We start from the raw sequence: 25,927 nt of genomic DNA on the forward strand, positions 1-25,927 counted from the left end.
TGCTCCTACCAGCTCGGTTGTTTTACAGGTCAGTCTTTGCTTGAAAGAAGCTCTCTGATTACCGTTCTGCAAGTTCTTTCCCTCCCTGACACCAAACCCAAGCAGCAGTTGCCGTTTCTTCCCGAAGCACCATGTGCTGCTCCCTGTTCGCTCCTGTGCCCTGTTGCTGTACTTGGCCTCTCTCATGCTTGAGCTTTCCAAAGCTGGAGCTGTTTGTTCAACATTTTACCCGTTGTGCTCTTTGTGTTCATGAAGGGTTGCATAAATAATGAAATGCTTGAATTCGGTTGTTGTATAGGCAGTGTTCACTCATGTTTGGAATAGCAGTATTCTGCAACTTTCAGTTGTTTATGCTTGTTAACAAAATTACAGTCTGGATTGAAATGGTTTATGCGTGTTCCTGTCTGCCTGTTAAAAAATTCATTTAGATTGGTGGAAAACCTGCTTAAGCACATATGACGTGTAATATATCTGAAGAATTGTCTTAATGAGAAGGTTTCAAAATGTTTTGAGATGCTGGTAATTCTGAATTAGTGTTGATTTAAGCATTAGGTCTTCAATTCTTCTGTCGCGTCCAGACTGTGTAGACCTTTATTGTTAGACTGGGCTTATACTGCAGTAAGGATTGGAGATGATACTGCAGAAGGAATACCATAAAAATTTGAATGCCAGCTGAACATTAGGCTCTTTTCCATAGTGTTTACTGATAAAATGAGCAGAAAGGGAATGCAGTATTCTAGATTTTACAGAGGGTGCATACATTAAAAATACTTTATATTGAGAAACATTGTTAAGTCATCATTAACGTAAACATTTGCAGATGTGCTACTTAGTAGCTTTTAATCTCATTTGGATGTGTGAGTATCTAAAACTGGCAGGTAATGAATAAATCTCTTTCAGGCGACAGAAAACAGGTAGAAAGATTGAGTATCTGTAAACATATCCTTTGTTACCTCTGCCTAACTTTTTTTTTTTTTTTCTACATGAAAATAGCCTAAAAAGACTTAGGCTCATCATATTGTGTTAGTCTTTTACTAACTGCAATATTGAAGTTTGGTACTGAATGCTGGGATGGCAGTAAATGTTTTGCCATGTCTCCTGTTAGGTTCACTGCCTCATCAAGTCTCATTAGTGCCTTTTAATCCAAAGGAACCATTGCAGCCTGGGCCACCGTGGAGCACCTTGAGCAGAGGAGTGGGCTGTTGGTGCAGGGGCAGAGCACGCCAGCCCCCCGGCAGCCCTGCGCTAGTGGCACGGCTGTGGAGCCGCGGGCTGCGCGGTGCAGAGCTGCTCTTAAGCTGGTGTGGGGATTCTGCTCTCCTATAAACTCTGCTTAATGTTGTGAAACAATTACTCTTCTGAAGAACAGTGGAAATAAAATCAAGCGTGTGTAACCATAGTTGTAGCATGCCTTAGGCAGACTGCATTTACTGGTTACTTTAAAAACTCCGTAGCTGCTTGTTCAGATGGAGACAGTTTGAGACAACCTCCATGGGGAAGCTAGGAGAATCAATTTTCTGCAACTTTGTTACCAGACTGGGTCTGAAATACAACTCTTGCTGAAGAATCTGGCCATTGGTGCTCAGCTGCTTAAAAATCAGAGCCCAAATGAGCCTGAGGATCCCCTAAATGTCAGGAAACTGAGAAATGAGGGAAGAGCTTCAGTGTGAACTGACTGAGAGATGGGGAGAGATTTAATTTCGGGCCTGGGATGAACAGAGTGATGGTGATAAACTAGGGAAAGAGCATCTATTAGGGTGTATTTTAAGGGGTATGTTTTGCTCAGCTTTGCAATGAACCTGTCAGCTGAGCAGTGGTACTTTGTCCATCTGCTTGCTTTGCAGTCCATAGTTGTGTTGTTGCACTGCAAGCCACGAGAGGTTGTGCTGCCTCAACTGATACATTAGTAGGTTGTCTAGAACATCATCACTGGATGGTGAGTCTGAGACCTTACGGTCCAGCAGACTGTTAAATCCCAATTAGTATTGCTGTAGGCATCAAGGCTTGTATTAGGGGGATAAAATTTCTTCCTGGAGCCTGAAAACTGATCTGCTGGACAAACCATGATGAGAAAGGGACATATAACTTAGCCCTGCAAATAGTGGAAACTGAGAGCTTGCTTCAAGAAGGTACTCTGAAAAAGGCTATAGAAAGACTGGCATTATGTTGTAAATCACTGATCTAGGCTATTTCCACACAAAGGAGAAGTTGGTGCTCTAATATAACAGGCATTTAAATTGATCATGTGGGCAAGGGTGAGAATTTTTAGTCTTTAGACTTAGCGTGAAAGAAACAAGGGAGAAGAGATGGAATTTCACCTTTTTTTCCTTGAGCATAGAAAAACAGCCTGTATGAAAAGTGGATAAAAAAAAAGTAGCTTGATGCTACAAAATAATGTATGTGATAAACTGACAAGAACTGGTTAGACTATACGAATTATTAGACATAAACCTTTGGATGTTGAAATTCTATAAAATTTAATGTATGCGTTGCTTTTCTAAATCCTGCCAAAATTTTACACCCTAAAATAATAACAAAAGAAATGTATTCCGTAGTTCTGGGTCCCTTCAACTGTATTCCTGTGTCCATGTGCAGACAAAACAGACTCCCAAGACCCACTCAGCGTGGAATTAACCTCTCTAAGTAACCATACTACTTTTTTCTTATTCTTTTCTTCCTTTGAAATTTCCATTAAAGGACATTTAATAGTTCAAGCTAATTCACTCAATCTAAGCTATCCAACAGAAGCTGGTTTGTAATGAAAATGGGTTACGTTTATACCTATATGTTTGGTACTGTATTATTTATTGCAGTCAGAAAAGCTTTGTTAATTCTTTGACTCCACCACGCTCTCGGGGGAGGGGAAGTATTGGAGTTTTACTGCCAGATACTTTGTGAAAGGCAGTTAACAAAATGTTTTATGACAGTGTCAGGAGTCTCACTTTCAGTCATTTGTCTTTTGATTGGGTAGAGGCTTCATCCTTCTGTCTTAATAACCCTACTAAACTGAGAGGAGCAGTCAGAATATTGGATAAAAAAAATACCAGGATTTGGCAATGGTGGAATTTAGTGCTGCAGCTGAAATTACAGATACAGCAATTATGGTATTTGATCTTCATGCTGCTGTAACAGAAAGTAATGCAAGCAAGCACAGAGTTCCAATAGCAGGAACAGATGAGAAACACATATAATCTCATTTCCTCCTCCTCTCAAATTCTTGTCGTAAACTTAGTACAGTTGTAGGCTTTATGTTAGCGTTCTGTCAGACTTACCGTCTTTCAGCTTTTGCCTTTAAAAAGGTGAGGAAAGTAGCAGTGTTTGTAATGTTTCACACGTGCAAATATCTTCTCTATTCATTTGCCTTTGGGTACTTTGAATAAAGATCATGTGTGAAGAATATCTAATAAGGACTTCATGGCAGAGATGTGTAGACTTGGCTTGACTGCAGTATCTTGGGGCATTCAGGATGTCTCTTGAAGCCCCAACAGAGAAAGAGGTTGACTGTGCTTTTAATGGAATGAAAATTATTCCTCTGTTTTTCCTCCTTGTAATATATTAAAAGGCAGAACACTCTTCCAAATTATTTCTGAGGTGAGTCTTTCTTCTGTTCCCGTGCATGATGGACCTGCACATCTGTACTGCCCAGAAATGGGGTAGTGGAGGCTGAGCAGTCTGTCTTGTCCCATGCTATGCTTGATGCTCCCAAAGAGCCCAGACGAGGTCTAAAGACAAGGCCCTAGATGATTGCTGAGTAGCTTCATGGGAATTTTGCTGGACTGTGTACTGTGATGTGTTGAAAATCCCAGGGACAATGTGAATTCAGTGTATTATTTAAACATTTCCTTTATGATATTTTGTTTTTCATTCATAATTTATGATCATATTTTTCTCTTTGTTTCCATCTTCCCCATTCTTTGTCCTTCTCAAGGTTGAATGTAACATTTTAAGTTCAAGTATGCTATTCCAGCACTAGCAACAGCAGAATGCTTTGGATAATGTTGCATAGCAACATAAAATTTAATTTGTGTCAAATGTTTTGGTGTGGTGTGATTTATTTTTTTTTCTTTTTTTTCATTCTTTTCTTTTTCACTTGAACTGCATTGTCACTGATGGGGGTGAAACCACTGGTACACTAGTACATTGTGAAGATTGTAACAAAAGCAATGCCCAACATCCAGAGTTGCCTGGAGTTTTTATTTTTGTTGTGCAGTAATTTAATGCTCTATCAGCTGTAAGGAACCTGAAAGAAATGGCTTGTGAAAGGAAGATTGTTTCATTTCTGAAGTTTCATGTAGCCCAGAATTATACTCTCCTCTTGTGATTACTGTTATTTCATATTCCCCTTGTTTGCAGTCCATTTTCCAGTGCTATAACTGCAACGGTATTATCCATTGATTAACTAGGGAATAGAGTTTGGTGAGTAGTCTTTTCCTGTTTCAACAACAATCAAACACCTCTAATTTATAAATTAAATATATTTTTTAGCAATTGCCTAAGAAACCATTGTTTCAAATTGTTTTTGAAGCAGAGCATTGTTATAAGAAATACGGGGGGTTTGGCCATTTCTGGGGAGTGCCTGGATAGGACTGAGGGGAGTGAATTTAAAGAACTAATGTCAGTTGAGGTGTGTGTTTAATTACCTCTCAAGAGAACATCCAACCTATGAAAAATGAAGTGAAACAGAGAAATGAATACCGTACCTGGCCACTGATTTAATTATCGTTAAGGGTGGCTCTATATGAGTAACTGAAGGTGTAGCAGCTTGAATAGCATGTACTGGATAGTTTGTCTGTATGCGATTGCATGTGATTTGGTTAAAATGAAGAGGGGCGGGGGAAGGTCATCTTTTCCTCATGGTAAAATACATTTGTAGTGTGTGTTGTAGAGTCTGGACTTCCAGGCTGACGCTGTCATCTCAAATACATGTTTCCAATATTAAACATACAGCGATGTTACTGGTCAGCCTGAGGTACAAGGGGGGTATAACAGGGCGATGGAGATAGCTTTGCGTGTGTTGGCTTTACTGCCACGGCACTCGGCAGCGTGCAGTGTTTTCAGAGTGTACTCTTAGCTACCTAATGGGGGCTGTAGAGGAGATGAAGCAGTCTTAAGAGCTATTCAGAGGAAGGAGGGTTTACAGACATGTTTCACCAAGAGACATTTTGATTAGGTGATGGGAAGCAATTTTTTTGTCAGACAGCACCCACCAGAAGGGCTCAGAAACCTCTCCATCCTTGGAAAAATGCAGCTCCCTTGGTTATGGCGGTCAGCAACCTGATGCAGCTTCAAAGTTGGCTATAACTTTGGAGTTGGCTCTGTTTTGAGCAGGGTTGGCATCAGGTGACCTCCAGAGGTCCAGTCCAGCCCAAAGCATTGTATGATTTTGATTGATCCTCCAGATAAGTATCCAGATTTATGGGCTGGTGTACATCAATCTGTAATAAAGCCTATGTAGTCACGTCTTTGCTGTTGTTGTAGGCTAGATAACCTTAAATTTATTTCAGGGACTTTTTTCTTTAAATATGTGCAGATCTATGGTTGCATTATGGGCATTGTCTTGGTATTTCTGCTTTCATTTTCTTTCTGCACAGGGAAAAGTTTTTTAAGAATATATAAACATTAAAAGATTTCTTTGATGGCTAGCTTCAGTATGAAAACAGTACCTTTCCCCTCTCAACACGTAATGGATACAGGCAAGGAATGTGTTTAACCAAAATCTTTATCTAAGACATTCCAAAGAAATATTTCTGATACCTCCTGGACAGTTTGTTCCTATTTCTAGCTAGTAACATATTTTACCATTGATCTCGGAGCTTGAGGTAAATTCTGCACTTCTAGTTGCTATTAGAACTTCTGATATCTGGAATTAATGGCTATTTTGACCCTGTCAGTTCAGCAGCTATGAAATACAGAAGTCCCTGACATAATTGGACATCATGGTTTGTGATTGGTTTCCATTTCTCAGAATTATGCAAAAGGGTTTTTTTCCTTTCCAATTGTGGCACATGCTTCCATGTCTTTATCCGTTCTATATATATTTCATTTAAAAATTATTTTTATAAGAAGCAAGAGTGGAGCTAGAAATAATTGTTACCATATCTATATTACCACCATATTGATAAATAGGTTAATATCTATTCAGTTAGATTCCTGTGTGCTATGAATACATTTTCAATGTTTTTGTTTTCACAAATTTTCCTCCAATGCTAATCAAGCACATTTTTAAAACTTTTTAAAGATAAGTCTGGTGACAGCTGTGAAATTTTATGTGTACACACTTGTTTGTATTTTAATTTTTTATTGCATAGTAACTTTTGGACTTTTTTTTTTAATGGAGCTATAAAAGCCCTCTGTGCTACTCTTTGCTTCCTGTGTTGTCATATATTTACTTAATGTGTTTGCCTCTGATTTTTCCCCTTCTTTTTAGATTTAAATGAGTTTTGAGTTCAGTTGAATGATCTACTCTTTCAAAGCATTTTGCATTCCTTGTGATTTTACTAGCTTTTTAGATTATGTGCTGTAGTGATCATTATATTTGGCCTCGCTCAATTTGATAATATCTGTAGAAACATCATTGATCTAAATGAAATGATGGAATACCTTGATGGGATTTGTTAATGATGTTGCTTTGCAATGTCAGTCATTTCAAGAGAGCAGAGAAACACTGGAAGAAAAATGTATGGATTACAAATCTAGGCAAAAAATATAATGAAATAGGGTGGGGTTTTTTGTAAAGTTAAGGGTAATAGCTGACAAAAACCAAGTCGAAAGTGATACTGTGTCATCAGAGCAGTGATTCTAATATGAGTTAGTAGCCTGTAAGGCTTGTAAAGGGAAGCAGATGGAAGATATTTTACTCTATATGGTATACTTTTGTCTAGTGCTTCAGTATCAGAAAAATGTTGACCCAACAATTTTCTAAAAAAGGAGAGGAAAGTGGCGATAACATTTTTTTCTATATGTATTTCAATATATGGAAGTAATTCAAATAGAAGTGATAATGGGTTTTAGGTTTGCAGTGCATAACAAAATCTTCTAAGAAATTTCTTTTTTAAAATGCTGCATTAATTAGATGAGTTGTTATCAAAAGCGCTAGTACTGGTGTGCCGGTGTGTTGACCTGAAGGCAATGTCTGGGTTTGAACAGCATTGGCTTAAGTCAGGGAAGTACCTACATTTCCTTGCAGATGAGAAGAACAAAAGCTTTGTTTGCAAAATTTCTGTGGGCAGTCTGCAGCTCCCTCTTAATCTTGAACTTAAAGGCTCAGTGGTCTTCTGAGTAGTGCCTGCAGTGTGGAATGCTGTCATCTCACTTAGGACCTTTGTCGTTTGTGGAGCAGCATGCTAAAAGCTAAGATGAAATACAACTGCGGTTGTTTTGGCTTTTGAAATGAAAGTGAATCTGTGTATCAACATTGTGCTGTTTAAAATTTTTTTTTTTTTTTTAAATAATTGAGACCTGAAAAGACCTCGTCACAAGCCAGTTTCTCCCCAAATTGTGGGGAGAGCTTTTATCTGGAAGACATGCAATCTCTTTTACAATAGAAGCCTATCATTTCAGATTATTCTTTGTCCAGTGACACATTCCAAAAGGGAAACACATATTTTGTGGATATAAACAATGAAGAATGGTGTATGGAAAGTGGTATGTCCCTATGGAGCTTTTCTCACAGGACTGTAATTCTGCACCACATCTCTTAAGAGTTGTCACTGCTATACTTTACAACTGAAATATTGCTGTCTATTGTTAAGTTGTTGTTCCTGTTTTGACCCGTTATGCTTTCAGGACCACAGATGGTTTCTTTTCCTTTAACCTTTCTTCTAATCTATTTATTTATTTAGTATTTGTATAGGAAGCATATTGATTAAGATACATGGATGTCCATATGAGTCCCATTCATGACCCTTCTATTATTTATGAAAACATACCTTTTAGTCCAACATCTTTTCTCTCCCACCCAGATCTGTTAATTGCTTTATTCCCACTCTCCTGCTGATGTAGAAAAATAAATACTATGTATTTATGTATATTTATGGATATTTATATATGGATACAAATATATGGGTATTTAATATATTAAAATTCATGCTTATTACTTGCAAAGAGCCAATTAATTTATCATCATCTGCATCCCTGTTTGCAGGTATTTCACATTTTTTTTCTCCAGTTGTTTGTTGCTGTTGACCCTGCTCTTTCTGCAAATGTTCTTTAGACAGTCAAACCTCAACTGCATTTCTCAGCAGGGATTTGTCAGTTCGTTTTTATAGCTGATTTTAAATGCGAGGCTCCTAACTCTTACTGTTTCTGTTGTTTCTATAGCAACTAGATAGGTGGAGACACAGCAGCATCGCTTTGCTTCCCAGCTGGTGTTTTGTGTTCTCAGCAAGGGGAGAGTTTGAGGAAAATGGAGGGGATATTAATTGGGATGTAACTGGTTCAGAAGTATAGTCCTTGTTAAGTTACCTCAGCTTTTACTAAAGAGTTATTTAATGATTTTAAGCAGGGCTTCTCAAACTTTCTTGAGTAAAATTCTGTTCTCTGGGAAAGAGACGTGATTTACTCTAAGTATGTGTCAGGTTTTGGTTTCTTAGCTGCTTGGGCGTTCATGTTTTCTTCTGCCTAAACACAGTTTTCTTCATCACGTGGATAGCAGTAGGATTTGTTTTGAGAATTAGACTGGTGCTTGTAACTTATATTTAGCCTGAACATACGGAGATATGGTGCTTTTTAATTTCTCCACTTCCCACTTTTTAATCTGATTTTTGCAGCTGTCCAGTGGCTGTATTATACTAGACTGTAGTGCCATAGCAGACTGTGAAGTGACCATCTCTGAGTAAAATGTTTTGATACTTAAATTGCTATATACCCACAGATTAGACTAACACATTCTTCCTTCTCTAAGAAGCAGAAGTTGTTTGCATTCCCTTCAGCAGTCCTCTCTCCTACCTCATGATGGAAACATTCATTACCTATTTTCCTGAGGATCTCTGATGCCCAGTTAATTCCTCTGAAATAACACAAAGCCTTTCCTCCATACCTGAGCCCCTGAATTCTGCTACTCTGCCTTGGTGCTGTTTGTTTAGCCGAGCACCCTTGTTCCATGAGGGGTGGGTTGCTCTCAGCATGGCTTGTGTATCGTGAAGACTCTAGGGAGGCGAGGAGTTTTACTTTACGGTGTTTAAGCCATATTTATATATAACTACTGCAAAACACATGACCTATGTTTTAAGCTCCTCTGAGGCTGTTTATTTTCATTAAATAAAAATTCATGGGGACAGGAGATGAGTTTGTCTCATCTCAGAAAGATGTGTCCTCTCAGGTTAGTGTTACTCTTTGACTGGTTCAGCATACATAGAGTTGAAAATGCTTTCCTAACCAGAACAGCTCTAATTAGCATAAGGAACTTGGAAAATTCTTACCTTTTTATTAGTTGATAGCCAAGTGGTTAATTTGCTCATGTGGGAAATAAGAAGTTCAGATGTGTTCTCCTTCTGACTTAAGGCACTGGTTTGAACCAAGACTTCTCACCTCAAGAAGCTGCCACGACACAAGCTGTTACTGAGACAGTGGTCTACAAATCAGTGGGGCTCCTGCAGACATCAGGGTGCCATCCATGAAATGCCTGTCATCTCCGCATTGGTGGTGGTGCCTCAGGAGAAGCACTTGCTCTTTTGGAAATAAGACTACATTTTCAATTGTTTCCCACTTTATTTCTTCTCTGTTTTCCTTCTCCCTCCCTCCTGTGATTCCTACCTGAGAGAGAGAGAGAGAGATTTACAAGAGCTAATGAACATGAAATCTGGTAAGTTTATAAATTGGCATGCTTTGCTTCTCTGCTGGCTACCTAAGCAGGGTTCTGATCCTCAGTGGATTACATATTGACACAGATTTAAATTTTAAATGGAACAACATCTCTTCAAAATGTTCTGGCTTAAAAATCCATAAATGGACAAGCCCCTTGCTTTCATAGAATCTTACCTAGTGTATCCCCTGTATGTACAGGGCCACTGAGTTGCTTAGGGATTTGGGGTGTCTTTCTGAGGCTGAGGGAGCTGGGACCATTCATCCTCAAGAAAGCTCTGGCAGGATCATACCAATGTGTATACATACCTCATAAGTGGGAGTAAAGAAAACTGAGCCAGGCTCCTCTCAGTGCTGTAGAAGCAGTGGGCATAAATTAAATGTACAAAGAAACCTTTTTTTACTGTGAGAGCAGTCAAACACTGGAAGAGGTTTTGCAGAAAGGATGTGGAGTCTGCATCCCTGGAGATGCTGAAAACCCAATTGGACTCAGGCCTGAGCAACCTGCTGTAGCTGACCCTGCTTTGAGCAGGGGGGGTGGACTTGGTCTCCAGAGGTCTTTTCTAACCTGAACTATTCTATGAATATTGTGGTTTATGTCAGCAGATAAAATAGTCCTTTTTCTATGAAGAAATTGTTGCTTGAAGAACCTTATATTATTACAGATAAAATATGATTCTTAGGAGATGTTTTGAGAATCTTCTTGTATCTGCTTAGATTTTAAATTTAATCTTAATACATCTACTGGTGTTACACAGTTTATTTCTTACAACATAATTCTTCTGTAGAAAAAAATAACGTAAAAATGTAGTTACTGCACTGATTTCTATCAGCTCTCTTCACTTGACAAATAAATGCATTTTATAGTACCTAAAATCCAATTCTGAATATAAAGGTCTGTTGAAGTATTTTGGTTCGTACTCAACGATAGCAATCAAGGTTGCTAGGTAGGAGCTTGGGGAAGAATTCCAACCAGGAAACTGGAATATTTCTGTCTTGGTTGGGACAATTTTAGCTATGTGATATCTAGCAGAGGTAAAATGTAGTGTGAACTTGCATGCTTTCCTTGCTCCCTGGTTTCTGAATATGCAGAAAGAGATTGTTCTCCAGAATATTCAGTTCAGTCCAGAGTAATATGCAAATGTAAAAGCAGAGTTTGACCCGTTTCCTTGAGGTGTTGATTTCATTATCACTGAGTATTAGCTAAAAGCAAGCATCATCTTTATCTTTCCTAGATTTGCTGGTGAGTGTTTACTCAAGTACAATTAAAATAGCTATTGTGTTCTCCAAGAAGGGAGTGCATATTCCCTCTTGGAGGGCTCCAGAAATATGTTGGGAAATGAGAAGTCAGGGATGGTGTTGAGAATTATCCTGAGATTATAATAAGAGGAGTAAAAGCGGCAATGGCATCTGGAAAGAGAGACTGTGGCTGGAGCCAAGGAAGAAGCAGTGTCTGGTACTGTGGGTGAGGTGGGAAAGGAGAACAGCTTCCTGGGGGGAAGAAGAAAGAATAGATGAAGTAGTGCTTTTGGGGGGGGTTGGTTTGCTTTTTCAAAAAAGCTAAGAATTTGCAATTTCGAGCCACATTAGTAACCCTAGTTTGAGTGTCTCATTTCAGGTAAACAGCGGCAAGTGTTAGGAACTGAGAAATTGAGATACTGGTGTTGGCTTTCTGGACAGCTCTTTCAGATTCTTGAACAAAGCCTGCTTAAGCAGACCTCTTCAGGCATTATTAGGGATTTTAAATATAATTAATGTTTGGATGAACCTTCCAAAAATCCTGCTTTGAAACTTTGTTATGCATCTCTTAATTGAAATCACTTAATGTTTTCAGTCTTGTTTACTTTTTTACAACTGTTAACACAATAGGGAAAAAGTTTCCAAGGGGTGACTATTGATGTCTCAGGGAACCTAGATCCTAATTGCAAAACAATTGCTGTGATGTCACATGCAGATTTTTATATGGTGTTCACAAGCAGCTGGTTGTGAACAACTGCAGATTGCATAAAATGCCTATAAAGGTTTTGTTCTACTTGTAAAGCTGCTGTCTACGCTGTCAAAAGCTTGTGGATGTAGCAGTCTGTTTTGAGTGAATTCTCATAGCATGAAATCAACTTACTTTTTGGAAAAAAATGCTTTTGCTAATGTGATTTTTATCATTCATACATTAAAACCAAGCACAGCTCTAAAAACAGTTATGTATGATGAGAACAGAAGCAACTCTCATCCATGCATTTGAATACCAAGTTTTGGCATAATTTTCGGTAAGTTATACTAGTAAATGGTAGTTCTTGCCAGATTATTGATATGTAGCATAAACATTAGCCTGCTGTAAAATTTTCCTGTAGAAGAAAATCTCACCAATGAACATGATCATTCTGGTAAAAATGGAAATGCAAATTTAATTGAAGATTATGTTGCTTATTGTGAAATGTCAAAGTACTATTTTTCTAATTGTGAAATTGGTATCTAAGGATAAAAACTAAATGGCAGTGAAACATAAAGGTATGGTAATTTTAGACTTCTAAGGGTATTTATAGAAATGTTTTCATTATAAAATAAAGGTACATAATTTTATTATTCTTGAAGATAATCATCAAAGGTTGTTCAGCTAAAGATTCTGCTTTTTGTTTTCCAGAAACCAGCAAACATTCTGGTAATGGGTGAAGGTCCTGAAAGAGGAAGAGTCAAAATAGGTAAATATCTTGAGAAAGTTTCATTCCACAGCTAAGGAATTACTTTAAAAATTGTATCTTTGTTGTAAGATAGAAACAAATTTCATTATTCTTTTGAGTGTATGTATGCAGAACATCTAGTTTGATTTTAAATCTCATTCACTGAGCTTAAAAGCATAAGAAATTCCAGACGGTAGATATTTATAAAGCTTGCTGAGGATATTTAGTGAGATAAAAGCATCTGTAAGAACCTAGTAAGAACATAGAACAGTGCCCACAGTTCTTTTGACTTCTACTATCATGTTCTAATGTAACATTGTTACTTACAAATTGTGTTTGTTCTTAATTATTTTCATATAAATAACATCAATGCATATGTTTGTAGAGGTCAAAAGGTTTGCTGTGCAAAAGGGTATTATTCAGCATCAAGGTGAGAAATACATCTAACTGTGATAGTCTTTATCCAAAATCTGATTACCTGTGCAGATCGTAAGCCTTAGTCATGTGGATATAATTTTTTTTAATAAAGCATGTGGCAATCATCAAGAAAGAAGTAATACACTGGTACCTCTTTGCTATTCATCAACTTTTGTTCTACTTGCTAATGTTCAGCTAATTTTGATTCATTTGCTTGTATTGGTATGGGTAACTGCAAGAAAATTATACTTGGCATTTCACAACTTTTGAAGCAGAAAGATTTAGGTGAATTTGTGTAAAAGATGACGTTTCAGACTTGGTTTAAAATGTGTGGGTTTGGGTATACACCCAAATTTTGTGCTTTCCCATCTAGCATTTCTTAATGTTACTTACCAGGTTGTTTCTAGAGAGAATTTTTGAGTTCTGTAAAATGAATGCTTACATTTAAAATACACCTCTGTAACAGTGTACACTCACTGGTTTCATTAATTCCTAGTTAAAAACTTTTTCCTGATTCTGGAGTTCATTCCTCCAAATCAAGTAGGAAGCATACCCTGAAAAATAGTGCAAAGCAATCTACACTGCAGTTGTTTTGGTTTTGCTCTTTGGGTAAATACATAGCAGTCACAAGGGCTCACAGTTTTGTAAACATACGCAAAAATAAAAGAGAAAATGTACATTAGAGACCTTAAACCATTGACTTCAGTTAACCAAGTTTCTGTTACAGTTCTATTTAAATAAACAGACATCCGTTATGTAAAGTTTTATAATACTATGATGAAAACATGTAAAGTCAAACATCAAACTTCATAGTCTTATGAATGAAGTAAATAGAATTTAGCCTTAGATAAATTTGGCCCTATATTGTTACAAATAACTTGTTGCTTTCTTAGAAACCTTGATTTCTAAGTTTTAACATTTTTGAGCTTTTGTTGTAATTGCTTTTTGGCAATACTGTTAAATTCTGATTTGTATTAAGATTCTAAATGTTCTTTTCTTCTTCCCCTCCTCCCCCAGCTGATATGGGTTTTGCAAGATTGTTCAACTCACCTTTGAAGCCATTGGCAGACTTGGATCCAGTTGTGGTGACGTTCTGGTATAGAGCTCCAGAGCTGTTGCTTGGAGCCAGACATTATACAAAGGCCATTGGTAAGTTCCTACATAAGAAACAGGTTTACCTTTAAGTTTTGTAAATGAGGGTAGCCTTGCAATAGATACGATGATCGACTGACCAGCTAGGGTTTTTTTCCCTGAAGTAGCAGTAGGTGGAGTGTGGTCCAATCCATGAAAGACTAATTCAGATTGAAGCTTTGAGGACAGTACTTTTATTTTTTTTTGTATGAGTTAAAGTTAATGTTAGACATCTTAAATGTGGGTTTGTTTTGTTCTTAAAACAAAAATATTCTTTGCATCAATTTATATGGTTTTCTGATACGGGCTCAGTAATCTTGTAATCTTGTAAACCTTCAAAAGGGAAAAAGCTATGGCTGTTAAAGTGGCATTCTTTGAGGGTGCTTCATGTCCAGATGCCTGTATCAAGCGTGTGGCTTGATAAGGAGAAGGGCAGTCTCCTGCGCTGTGTGCAATCTGTAGATTGATCACTCCTGACAACTTATGAAGCTCCATGTTCAGGAAATGCTGGTGGCCAGGCTCTTGTCTTCCTTCCCCCTTGGTAAGTTCCATAAGCACAACTAGCCTTGGCTCCTAGCTGTTCACAGGATAACAACACTGAGGTGCACAGGAGAGATCCTGTCTGCCTGATTAGGTTATATATTGAAGAGAACTGCAAAGAAAATGGTGTCCCTCTGCTAACAGAGTTAAACCATTCTTATGTGTACAGAGGTAGCTTGCTTGGCAGTTGCAGGCATTTTCCTGTTACAGAAGTTTTTGGAGATGCTGTGTAGGCCTTTAGAGAATTACAAAACACCGTGTTATACTAGCATCTCAGTTGGGTTCGTGTTCTGTTGGGCGAACCAACACTTTGAATTGTCTCACACTGTAGCTCAGGGGTCCTCAAACATTTTAACCAGGGGGCCAGCGCGGATGCAGTGGCAGGCAGTCATCTGCGGCTGCTTGGTTTCCCCCCAACCCCCGGCGGGGAGGGGGTGTCTGTAAATACCAGGAGGCCAGATTGAGGACCCTGGGGGACTGTATCTGGCCCACGGGCCGTAGTTTGAGGACCTGTGCTCTAGCTTTTTGAAATAACTCCTGTTTATGAAACATATACAGCAAAAGGTTTGAAAAAATTATGAACTGTCAGCTGACTTCTTTGATGTGGACTTGCACTTCACAGTTCTGTATTGCTTTCCTCTCCCATTTGGAATCCTCCAGTGCAGGAAGACCAGAGTTGGGCAAAATGCTGCTTGATTTTTTGATCTTGCCTTGAATGTGCAGGAACTGTTAACAAGGGCAAAAAGACTTCTGCATAGCTCTAGTGAGGATATATACGTTCAGTCTTTCGGGCAGGTAACTTGCATTTCTATCCTTGGACAAAGGTTGTCAACATCAAAAAGCCAAAAAGTTGGGGTTTATGTGCCAGTGTTCCTTTTCATCTGCTGAAATGGAAAAACATAACTCTTCAGATGTCAGTGTCTACATTAGCAAGTAGTGTGACACAATAGAACTGTATCTGTAAAGCACAAAGGTACTGAGTAGCTAGCATCCACATTATCAGTGTTTTGGAGAAAGGGGAGTACTTTGGGCGTACTCTGACCTGGTCCAGTGGACTACTGCTCAGGAGTGGCTGGTGCACACCTTTTGGTTCAATTTCATCCCAAAATAATTTCTAAGCGCACTTTTAATTGTTATAGGTGTGAACAATCAGATTCATTTCAAAAGCAAACTCCTGGTCCAAAGTAAAATACTAATTGATGATAGATTCAACTGGGTTGAAAGGGACCTTAGGAGACCTCTTATCCATCTGCCTGTTCAAAGCATGGTCCACTCTGAATTCAGACGGGGTATGCTGAGGGATGTGTCCGGCCAGGTCTTTGGAAACCTCTAAGAACAAAGATTCCATATCCTCTCTGGATGACCTGCTCCAGTGCTAAATCATCCTCACAGTGAAGAATTTTTTCCTTATACCTAGTCAGAAATCCTTGTTTCAGTTTATACTTTCAATCTATCATTCTCCTGTCACATACCACTGTAAAGAGTCTGGCTCCATCATCTCTTGTCACCTCTCTGTAGTACTGGAAGTGCTGCTTATAGATTCCTCTTCAATCTGAACAAGCATATGTGCCTCAGACAGCTCTCCCAGAGCAGGTTCTCCAGCCTCTGGCCATCTTGGGGGCTCTTGAATGAACTTACTCCAGGTTGTCAAAGTCTGTCTTGTATTTAGGTCCCCAAAGTGGCCCAAATGTGGTCCAACAGGTGCTGAGTAAAGGGGAGTAATCACTTTTTTTTCAGTCTGCGGGCTGTGCTGCTGTTGATAGAACCAATACATCCTGTTGATACTGTTAGTAGTCATCACTACCAGGGTATGCTGGTGGCTTGCGTTTCCCCTGATGTCCAGCAAACCCCCATCTGTTTCTGCAGAGACGTTCTCCAGCTAGTCAGTACCCCACCTGAACTACTGCAGGAGGTTAGTTCATCATGGGTGCCGGACTTCATATTTGTCCTCACGGAATTTCATGGGTTTCCTGTGGCCTGTTCCTTCTGCCTGTCTAGTTCCCTCTGAATGGCAGCTCTACCGTTTCCCCAGTTTTCCCTCATCCACAGCTTGGCAGGGGCATGTTCCATCTCCTTCTCCTTGGCATTGGTAAAGATACCGGAAAGGTCTCATAGGCCTCTGTGGTGCTTCACTTGTACTCAGCTTCCAGTTACCACCGTCCTCGGACCCTGATGATCCAGCCAGTTTTTCCTGAAACCTGAGGCCTGTATTCTGCCGCTTGCCTTCACTACTCCACCTCTTCATGGTTGTTACAGCCAAGGCTGCCGTTGATTATCATATCCCCAGCCAGATCTTCCTTCTTCCTGAGTAGCAGATCCGAGATGACACATGTAGTATCTGCATGAAGAAATTTACCTCAGTGTCCTCCAGAAATCTTTGCAAGGTCCCTGAGGCAACCCCGTTTGTGTCCTGTTTGTGCTCTGGGATGCTACAGAGCCTGTTCACCTCCTGCCACAGCTCCTTTTGCTGGTGGCTCGCTGTTTGGGGCACTGTCTCCCACCATGAGCCAGTGTCACCCTGCAGATTGAGTCCTGGGTGGCAGTCCCCCCTGTGGAGCTCTCTTGGTTGAGGCCTCTGATTTCTTGGGGTGTCCCCTCCGGTGGGTGCTGGGGATGGAGTTTTGTCGTGCCCCCTGCATCGCTGTGGCACAGTCCCACACTGTCTGAAGGAGACTCTTAGAGCCTGCTTTGCAGATCTGTCACCGTGTAAGCTGGGCTGCTGACTCCTGCAGTCTCAGCCTGCTGTAGCCTGTAGTGGGTGAAAAGAGTTACTGGAAGTGTTTCAAGAACATACCAAGAGGATCACCTTAAACGCCTGTAAATTAAATGCTTAGACTGCCCTGACTGTGTTGATTTTGTGAAACACTGATGTGAATGGACCAGCTGAGTGACCTGCATGTGTGGTACTGGGAAGTTACTTTACGTGACAGTTACCTGTTTTTGATAGATAGCATATTGTTTGCAGATGTAGGTGAGTGATAATATACCGTTATCTCAGGATATCTTTTTGAAGAGTGAATTAGTATAATGCTGTTGTTTTTCTTAATTATGTCATAAATTACTTGTTTCTTGCCCTGAGGGATCTGTAGTCTATACTAAAACACAGACAAGGAGTCCCTGTGAAACTTCAGAGGATGATGCTACTTCAGAGAGATCTGGTTTTGCTTGCAGTTTATTATTTCTGAGGCTTTTATTTCTCGTATCAGACCCTTACCAGTGAATCCCCAGGAGGGGCATGAATGGGTCGTGTAGTAAGTACCTGGTGTGCAGCGTGAGTGCTGAGGGCACTCAAAACAGTTTAAGCAACAAAGTAAAAGATATGGAAATGAAAACAAGAAAAGTTGCAAGGTGAGATTTGTAGGCTGACTAAAGGATTAAAGCAGCATGTGACTGAAGGGAAGATAAAAGAATAAAGGTACATGGAGGTGATCTATGTGCAGCTTTAAGGCAAAGGGAAGAAGTGGGTAACAGAATGACAGCAGTGATGTTCATGCAATTTATGAGTCCAGACTTGTGTTTTGCTTCTAGCATTATGTGCACTTAAAAAAAGGCAATCTTAATGAGCGAAGCACGCTAGTGAGACTTTAACTTGAATACTAATGTTTTTGGCAAAGGATGCAACTCTTAAAACTCTCTTGGATGTCTGTGCAAGAAATATAATTTTAACATCTCTTAATATCACATAATTCTCAGGAGCCCTAACATATCACTTTTATTAATAAAACTCTTAAATTATATAAGATTTTCATTTAACTGCTCTTCAGTTGGAAATAATAATTTAGAAAGGTGAATATAGCAATTGTATATATTGCAATATATGCATATAATTGCATATAGCAATTTATGAAAAAGGAAATGACAGGTTATTTGTTGTAACTGCTTATTTTCCATAGTTATTTTCTTATGCCTTTTATGTGATATATAATTTTGTGTAATTAGTAAATAGCAATAAAATCAAGCTAAAAGCATGTCATGCCAGCTTTAGTCTATTTGTTTCCAATTTTTTCATTGTGAGAGAGATTTTTTGTTAGAATTTACTAGGAATGCATTGTCATCAGTTCTCCACTGCAGCATGCTGAATATTGTCCAATAATTGCTACATAATTCAAATGTTTGCTTAGGTTTTTACTGGCTTAGTCTTGACTTTAAGTATTTTTTCTGTATTCAGTATTTCATACTCTCTTCCTTATCTTATCTTCACATACAAGTTTATTAGCTATGTATTCATAATATTCTGGGCACTGTCTAGTATAGTGTCCAATTTGTTTTTGCTCTTGCAGTGAAGCCTTTAGGTATGCTTGCTTAAGTGGAAATAATTCTCATACATGATCAAAGAGTTAAATTAGGATTTTACTTTTGTATCATTCAGGATTTTTGTCTTTGTTTTCTGGACCTGGTTTTAGTTACAGTTGGTGGGATTAAGTTTGGGGAAAAATTGGACTAAATACAGTCTGTTTAGAAAGGACTATGTATTACACAAAGGAATATATAAGCATATTTTATTATTTTAGAGGTAGTTTTTCAGTGACATTTCCCCCTTTCGTTTAATTTGTCCCTTCATACTAATAAAATTTTCTACATTTCATGTATTTTCTTGCAGAACAAGTATATACAAGTTCATCATGTATATAACATCATGTTTTAAGGAAATACAAGAGTCAGAAAAACACTGTTGCTGCAAAACAGAAACAGCTTTTGCTTTCTGCATGTTAAAAGGATAGTAAAAAGCTCATGTTAGGGTTTCCCAAATATTATTGGGAAATAATATTTAGTTTCTTTAACTGTGAAAATTTATAATCTAAGCCCTACTTGTTAATAAAGTTTTCTATACAATCTGCTACCATAGTTACAAGCAACTTAATTACCAGATGAATACACGTTGGGAAGATGGTGTTGTAGAAGCCAAAGGCCACTCTCTATTCTGTTACTACAATATAAACCTGTGCTAAATTCATTGTAGCCTGTGGAAGTTGGTCTGCATTTCCAGCACCATAATTTAAAAACAGAATCTGTTTCCCTGTGTTCATCAGATCCTAAATACTCTAGCAAAGAATTAAAACATACAACTAAAAGTATCCTGAACAAGCTTCAGGTGAAACCAAGTAACTGCAAAAATGTAAAGTGCTTGCAATCATGGAAATGTTAATAAAATTACTGAGTTTGTAGAGTTACTGAACAACAGAAAATGCTGTTTTCTAACAGCAACCTAAAGACCCAACTATCTGACAGGTAGTTTAGGTTGTTTTTCTAACAACCTGAAGAAACAAGGTTGAAGTAAGTGGCAAGGTACAGTGCTGCTTGCATTTGTGGGCAAAGCCTGCTGCACTGTAATTTTAAGGAAAGTAAAGGAAATGACTGCTGTAAAATGAAGGAAAAGGTAAGCAGGCCTTCAGCTTGAAAGGAGACATTAATTAGATTTTATTTTTTTTCCACTCTGGGAACATCAAAATAGAAAATAATATTCTAGTAAGTACATTGTAGGAACTCTTTTTCATCATAGTTTTTTAAGAAAACATGGCAGTCTGCTATGATTCATTCTGGGGCATCTTTTAGCATAGTATCAAGAAAATAGTATGATTAAGGCATTTTTATCAAGTTGCAGCTTGTATAGTTAGCAGTGCTATCAAATAAGAACATGTTATCTTACCTCTCTCTACCACTTGCCTTAATTAAAGAAATAATATATTTGATAAGTACTATCAGATGGCTTATAGTATTTTAGAGGATTTGGATTTTGTTGGCAAGAAAGTTCTGCAGAATGATCATTCAACCACCAGGCTAAAACACTGTCCTGCACTGCAAAAGGATGCGATTATTTATTGTGGAAAAATAAATCCGAGAACCTGAGGAATTGCTATTGCTTAGTTACCTTTCCTCACTTGTCTAGATTATAGTCAGCAGGAATGTCAGAAATGGCCATGTGGCAACTGCATTTACCAGCACGAACAAGTTTTAGGTACAGAGAAACTGTAATTCAAAGCTTGGGCAGTGCGCTGTCTCCTCATTCTATTTCCAGACTAGCATGTGGTTATGGAAGCTGAAAATGTGTGAAAGGTATAAGCAGATATCAAAATGCCTTTGAAAGCAAATGTCACAGGAAAATACTAGGTGTATCAGAGGAAATTAATTTATAATGAATGCTGGGATCCATCAGAGTTCCAACAACTCCATTGGACTTCAGGCATGAAAAAAAGAGAGGGGGAAATATCTGGGGTGTATTAGGTAGGATTTAGGATGGAAATATGTGCATATGTGTTCCATATTGCCTCTGCAGCAAGTCCCACACGTTCCGAGTGCATCAGATGTCATTACTGTGCGCGCACAGATTGTTGGCACACTGGCTGCGCTGTGGGGCCTCTGGAAATCTTGGACCGATGCCTAAAGCTCTTCTTGTCTCTTGTTCTGGGAGTGCTGGGGGGGAAGGAGGCAAAAAATAAGACCTATCTGGAAAATATGGTAAACCAGAAATTACAAATGGGGCCAACCAGAAGACTGAAAAGTCTTCAGCAAAAATGCACAGAGGAGGTTCCCACCTGTGGTTTGTGGAGCCATGGGAGTATGGGGACAGCTTTTAAACATCCATGAGAGAGAATTAGGAGGAGCAAATCTATAGTCAATCAGCTTCTGTTTGCTGCTCAGGGATCCACATTCCTGTTTGTGAGAGGTTATGATTTGGGAGGAAGGGATTGTGGAAAAATTAGAAGAGAAATGTAGAGGAGTTTGAAAAATACTCATTTATGTGCTCCGAAAAGAAAAACTCAGGCTACACCAGGAAAGGAGCCTTGTTCGTGCCCTGGGCAATGTTATATGACATGGGAAGTAATTGGATTCAGATGATATTTTGTGGTAAACTTGTTTTGGCATGCGGTAAACTTTCTTTATGTTGATTATCACAGTTGTTCTCATGCTTTTTCTGAGAGGCAAAATACTTTAATACCAAAGTTTAGTTGTTGCTCTCTTATCTAGTTATTGCAGGTGCTGCATGATTTACTGCTGTTTTTCCTATTGCTTGACAGTGATCTCTAAAATACTATACAAGTGGTGGGTGGTTTATATATTAAAAAAAAAAAAAAAGGCACTTGCTACAGTCCACAATCTTGTATAACTACAGTCAGCTAGGAATTATAAAGTTATAGAAAGGAGTATTAAGTCACTTAAATAGAACATTTTAAAGCTACATTAGTAAGTATTTTGGGAAGTTTGAGATGCTAACAGCAGCTCGAGGCATATTGTCTGCAGGATTGTTACATGCTGACATGTTAACTGTTTTGAGATCTAGCACACTAGTTCCTGCTGCCTTCTAATGGCTGTGTCACTCTTGCTTCTCAAGTATGTTTGATGCCTGGAAATTAGCTAGTATATGTGGAGGCCACTGTAAATTCTGAAGTGCCTAAGAGGTGTGAATGCATACTAGCTTAATAGTCAGGAGAACGAGAACAGGGCAGTGGGTTAGATCTGTCTCTGCTGTTGTAAAACTAATGGAGGCACTCTAATGTGGGGCAGACAGTAAAGTTTCATCTCTTAGGACAGTAAGCTGGGTCTCAGGAGACTCGGATTTAAGTACTGATTCAGTCCCAGGTGTTGTATGTGGCCTACAGCATGTTATTTAATCCATCTCACGTGGTTTCATTATTGATAAAGTAGGGATGCTACTTAATGGTATTGTCCTGAAGATAAAATCAGTCAATGATAACAAGGAGCTCCCATACAAGTGTTTTATCAATTATTTTTAACTCAGTGAGTTGATTATTTGTCTGAAAACCTGGGATGTCATGTAGAATCTGCAGTTAGCTTGAGAAATACAAACATTCTGGACGTTAAAAAAAGTAAAGAAATGGAAAACAAAACCCACTGAATCATCAATCACAACTAGAATCTGCTGATTGTTCTTATTTAGATTGCTCTGTAAATTAACCTGTAAACTTCTGCCTGTGGTCACCCAATACTACTTCATATGTTTATGGTTCTTTCCTCTTGCAAAACATATGAAGGAAAGAACCAGGTGCTTTTACCTTTTTATTCAGTATTTTGGCAGATTTACTATTGCGTGATGTTTACTGTGACTTAACTGTATGTGGATTATTTTAGAGCAGGAAAATATAACATAAAAATACTTAGAAGGCAGAATATCCTCTACAGTAATTTGTGATTAAAAACAACTTTGGAGTGAGAGATGCCTTCAAAAGTCTGTCTATGCTTAGTCCTGTGTACATCAAAAATAATCAGTTATTTGTGGGCCAAAAAAACCCTCCCTGATGGTAATAGTCTCATTTCCATGTCTTCTTCCTTCTAATTATTTTTCCCTCAGAGTATCAGCTTCATGTTCTTCCCAACTGTTAGTAACCATAGGGCCTCTTATATGAGCAAGCTTTTCCTTCCCTAGTATCTCACTGGCTTTGCCCTTTACCAGTCAGATGAGCTTTGCAGGAGCAGGACTGATTCTCTAACCACTCTAAGCAACCTACACTGTGAGCTCAGTTAAAAAAAAGTTAGGGGAGTAGTTCTTGTGATGTCTGTCATAGCCCAGAGCAAATAATGGATTATAATGTGGAAATGGAACATGAGTGATGACATGAGAAAAGCAAGAATCGGCATTTGGAGAAGGTTAGGAGATGCATTTTGCCCACTTACTCTTCATACTCAGTTCCATTCTGTGCATGTCAGTTGGAATATATTGTGATTCTTCAGAACGTACTGCAAATATGTTGTTCCTTTTATATATGAGCAGGTGAATGGGTTGGTGCAGGGTTGAACTTGCATCACAGAGATATTCTATTTTTTAAGGCTTCCTTTACAAAACAATGGACTAAAGGCTTTCTTAAATGAAACATAAGATTGCCATTTAAAGATCCAAAAGGTTGTCTGTTGTAAAATCTGGTTCCACAAGCATTTTACCCTAGCTAATTAGTGCAGTAGTGAAGGCTTTTAATGTGCTCTATTTACTACTGTATATGAAAAGTTCACTCACAGAAGTTGATTTGGCTGGAAACCAAGTACCTAATATCATAACGAGATGCACACTTATGGTGCAGAGGAATTTTTTTATTTTTTTTTTTAGCTAATCTGTCAGTTTGATCTTCAGGCACAATTATTTCAGCAATATCAACTGAAACTTTCAACACTACAGCACTGATTGAGTAGAATGACTTGTTCTCAGGACAGGTGGGATTGCTTCACAAGCAGACTTCTTAGGAATAGCTGTGACTGACATCAGAATTGCATTTCACAGCAGGTTATTTTGTTGCTTATCCAATGGAATCACAATTATATCAGAGTTATTGTCAGTGCCTTATTAGAAAGAGGTGTAAGGCTGAACCCCTTAGTAACAGAAATGTTAAGATATTGTAAAGTAAAGCAATCTGTTTAGAAGAACAAATAAGCTTCTCTGTGCTATCTTAAAGGCAAGATTTCTTCATGTGCATCCCTCGCTGTTGACTGAAATAAGGTAGACATCAAAAGCTTTAATAACTCCCAGAAAAGACTGTCATGGCTTGTGAAGTGGAGCAGACCAGGAAAGTGCTTTTCATATGTTTCATGTTAAAACTCCATCTACCAGATAGCAGGTCTTTTGCTCATGTTACCTTTTGAAGGTGTTTACATGTTGGACCTAGTAAAAAGTTGCAATAGCTAATGACACAAGCCAAGTGAGAGCACACAACAGATTATAAACTCACTGTCCCTGTTCATTTAGCATGGAGCTAACCTCCAAGAGCTCCACTCTTGTTAATATAGTCTGCATTTAATCAGAAAAAAAGTGTATTTTGCTTTCAAAGAATATGTACTACTATTTTCTCATTCGCTACAGCTCAGAAGAGCAGAGAAAATGGCAACAATTTGCTAATTTGCTATGCTATTTGTACAATATAGATATTGGACACTTACCTGCAGTGATGGAATAAAATGGGGAAAAAAATGGAGGAGCAGGGCAGGGAAGTCAATGCTAAAGCACTATAGTTGGGAATCATGAGTTCCTGGCTTTCCAGTCCTATGATCAGATGATACTGTCAGTCTTTTTTTTTTAATTTTATTTTATTTATTTTATTCCATATGATAAATTGCAAATGCAAAGCTATGGATGTTCCTGAAAAGCTTTGTAAATGCTTTTTTACCAAACAGCAGCATATCTTGCCTGTTCTCCGTTCTTTCATCATTACAGGAGGAAAGGATAACAAGTTCAGTATTAGACCTGCTAATACTTTGCTGTATAAAAGAGACTTGTGACCTTTGCGATGAGAAGCTTTCATATTTCCTTTACTTGCTGCAGTTGTTTGATATTTGGTAGGGGAAAGTAGCCCTGAGGCGACAAAGCTGCCTTTTGTGTCACTCATTACATTCCTTGTACTTCTGATGAGTTGTCACTGAATGAACATTTTTTTCTTTCCACTTTTGTTCTGGTGAAAAATACTTTGGCAGCCCATCACAGTATCTCTTGGACCTTCTGAGGCATAAGCACTGCTGTTGCTGGAACAAAAGTAGCGGTACATTCTTTACTACGTCTTGGAGATACTGGCATTGGCATAAAAATATTAGCCCTCTGCAGTCTCTGATGTATCTGAGGGTTTAGGATTAGGGAGAAAACAAGGCTGTAACATGCTTTCCTTGCCAGAACTCAGAAGTTGTCTCAGTGACCTAATTCCCTGCCCTGAAGCTATGTCACCTGAGGCTGGAGTCCACCCCAGCTTCTGGAAGAAGAACTGAGAAGAGAAAAAAGAAGATGCAACCATCAATCTATTCTGCATTCATACAAGCACCACTCTGTGCTGGCTCGCAAGGATGTTAGCTGCTCAACTGCTAGCTAATGTAGTTAGTCTGTAGTTTATACAGTAGTAGTCTTGGTTAGTGAAGAGTTAAAAAATTGCTGATGAAAATGTGGTATCTAGGATTTGGGATGGGGGAGGAGTATTTGGGAGGGCAGGCACTGAAAATCGTTACAAAAGCAGTGTAATTTTGGTAAAAGTTTAATTCTCAAGCTATGGATGTTGGGAACAGTTGAATTCTCATGCTCTATGGTACAGTTCTTAATAGGATGGCATTTTCCCTTCCATGAGGTTCCTGTTTTCTTCAGTACATAGGCTGCATAAGTTAAATACAAGGTTGCATATAGAACTGTAAACCTGGAATTTCCAAATTCTTGCATATGAAGTTCTGTAAATTAAAGATTTAAGTTCTTCAACAGGATTTCTTCATTTGCAGTTGTATTTTTGCTGCATGAGAGGACTACTTAGGGACTCTGGTCCTGTTGCCTCTCCCAGTATTAAATCTATTGTACCTGTGTTGTCAACCTTACCATAGTAATTGAACTGTATTGTTGCAAGCTAGATAATGTGTCTAATGCACAGCAGAAATTTGAAATCATATGATCC

At 38.5% G+C, this 25,927-nt stretch overlaps 1 protein-coding gene across 2 annotated transcripts in view; it reads left to right on the plus strand.

The window, feature by feature from the left end:
* The window catches only part of CDK19 (cyclin dependent kinase 19), a 133,394-nt gene that overhangs the window by 81,418 nt on the left and 26,049 nt on the right, over positions 1–25,927 (plus strand). For both annotated transcript variants that reach the window (XM_080388202.1, XM_080388201.1), the window contains 2 exons: positions 12,440–12,497; positions 13,911–14,042. In XM_080388202.1, coding sequence (XP_080244328.1) covers positions 12,440–12,497; positions 13,911–14,042 — 190 coding nt within the window. The remainder of the gene's footprint in view (positions 1–12,439; positions 12,498–13,910; positions 14,043–25,927) is intronic.

Source organism: Falco punctatus (genome assembly GCF_963210335.1).
Source record: "Falco punctatus genome assembly, chromosome: 5".
In the NCBI taxonomy this organism is placed as follows: domain Eukaryota; kingdom Metazoa; phylum Chordata; class Aves; order Falconiformes; family Falconidae; genus Falco; species Falco punctatus.